Source organism: Sinocyclocheilus grahami, unplaced genomic scaffold (assembly GCF_001515645.1).
Source record: "Sinocyclocheilus grahami isolate Dianchi unplaced genomic scaffold, SAMN03320097.WGS_v1.1 scaffold13228.1, whole genome shotgun sequence".
NCBI classification, from domain to species: domain Eukaryota; kingdom Metazoa; phylum Chordata; class Actinopteri; order Cypriniformes; family Cyprinidae; genus Sinocyclocheilus; species Sinocyclocheilus grahami.
In genome coordinates this window covers 1-2092 of record NW_015514803.1, presented here as the reverse complement: position 1 = coordinate 2092, position 2092 = coordinate 1, and the positions used below count along the sequence as shown (strand labels likewise).

The following is a 2092-nucleotide window of genomic DNA, read 5'->3' as shown; positions in this document are numbered from 1 at the left end:
ATATATATATATATATATATAAACAAAACAATTTAAATATGGTAAAAACATATGTGTTGTCTAACAACTGCATTTGAATGCATTTTAATAACACAAATGAACGTCACGTAAATAGACCATGTATTGAAATCTGAAATATTAGTAAGATCACATGGGAGAAATAATGCTTTACTGACGCGGCATGTGTCTGTTTCTCTTCCCCTCAACACTCATCCTGACTGTACCTTGAAGAGCGCAGCATCCTCCTCCCTGTTGTAGTCCTGCTTGCCCGCGTGCTTCCACGGAATCCGAAAGATACTCTTCTCATCGTTCTCCCACACGAGTCCAGGGTATTTTCCGGTGTCCACCTGCTCTATCAGCCACCGACGCAACTTTCCGTTACCGGAGCCCCCCGCCATCGAGCGCTCTTCATCTGAACACATCTGAAAACAGAAACGTATATCTTTTTTCATTACCACATTAAATGCAAAATAAATCAAACAAATTAAACAAATAACAAAAAATTCAGGGAAGTCTGAGTTGAAAAAGACATATGCCTACTGCAGAAAGTACAGGAGCGCGTGCTGCCCTCTTTCAGAGCTTTCGAGTTTTGAAATGTGTCAGTAACGTAGTTCAGCTTTCGATCGCGAGTTTTCTTCAATTGTTTGCATTGACAGGGGCGGAGCTTTCGCCACAGACACTCGCAGGATTCCGCGCACCTGCAGGCAGCGCGCGTGAGATGTGACGGACGTCCCGTAAGCTCGCGGGGGCTGTTTATATTGAACCCACGCGCACTGAAAAGGGACTTTTGGCGTTTAATAAAATCATTTTAATTTCATTGAATTCCTTGACGTTGAAATGTCAGCTGTTTGTTTATAGATATGAGTGTAATTTGTGTGTCTTTAGCTAGAAGTGGGCACAACCTGATCAGCCATGCAACAGATGCAGAAACGGTAAATTATGAAATACATTAATAAATAATACTGATTTGGCTTAGCCCCTCACATAAACCATGTTATTACCATTCTTTTAAACAAAGCATTTTTAGATTTAGCCTACATTTTAATCTATTGTGTGCCCCATATACACATTAGGCCTACCACAAACTAACATCACACATTGCTTTTTTATAACCTTAACATGATTTGCCCCAGAAGCCTCTCAAGTGCATTTTACGTGCATATCTAGTGTTTCAGCTGTGTATTTTCCCGTTATTAGAAAGCTTCAAACTATGTAACTATTGGTGTCTTAGTGGCATTCCTCTAAGGAAGGTAAGGCTGATCTGTGTCTATTTGTAGCCAACAGAGGGCAGCATGTTTTCAGTGTGTGCCATTCTTTAAAAAGACAGCCAGCAACCACTACATAAACCACTACATTGCAATAGAATTTTAAAATGAAGAATTTTCATCCTACTCAAGACATTTTCATTCAGTGATAGTGGGAGACCATGGTTGGATGGGTTAATTTCAGTCATAATACTGCCAATAATTGTAAGATATATAAAAGTTTGCCCTCTGATTTTCATTGAGTCTATCAAGATATTAAAATTAATCGAACATATCGAGGTGAGGGAACTTGTAACCTTACTTTACCAAAAGAAAAATCAACTATTTTCTAAACAATTATAATTTAAATAAAATAATGTTGAAGAGCTATATATGAATATTATTTTAAGCTATCAATCATGGGAACCAGTTAACTTTTGATGTAAGTCACAAAAGCCTGTGATAAATCGTTACATGGCAGACAAAATCTTTTTATCATGCCATCATCATCTGTTTTGATGAATGAAGGCTACTTTTCAAAAGACTTATATAGATTGAATTATTATTATTATTATTATTACTATTACCCTTGTCCCAGATCCAGACATTCCAATAATGAGAATTAATTATCTAAAATATGAGTTCTTACATGTTTTAAACTATAATCCAAAATAATAATAAATCACTTTAATTAGCCTATTTATTAGATGACATTTTTTTACCCCTCATATATTTGAGCTAAATAGCAAGGTAAACAGAGTAGTGTAACAACTACAAAGTATAACATATTTAGATTAAATAAGTTTAGTTTTTTAAGTTAAGTTTAGCATGTGCAGGATTATGATGCA

At 36.0% G+C, this 2092-nt stretch overlaps 1 protein-coding gene across 1 annotated transcript in view; it reads right to left on the bottom strand.

The window, feature by feature from the left end:
* The window catches only part of LOC107578972 (interferon regulatory factor 4-like), a 4102-nt gene extending 3533 nt beyond the window's left edge, over nucleotides 1-569 (bottom strand). Inside the window, exons 1-3 of the mRNA XM_016264865.1 lie at nucleotides 541-569; nucleotides 225-422; nucleotides 118-130 (exon numbers count right to left, since the gene is read on the bottom strand). Coding sequence (XP_016120351.1) covers nucleotides 118-130; nucleotides 225-422 — 211 coding nt within the window. The 5' untranslated portion in view covers nucleotides 541-569. The remainder of the gene's footprint in view (nucleotides 1-117; nucleotides 131-224; nucleotides 423-540) is intronic.
* Between the last annotated feature and the right edge of the window lie 1523 nt (nucleotides 570-2092).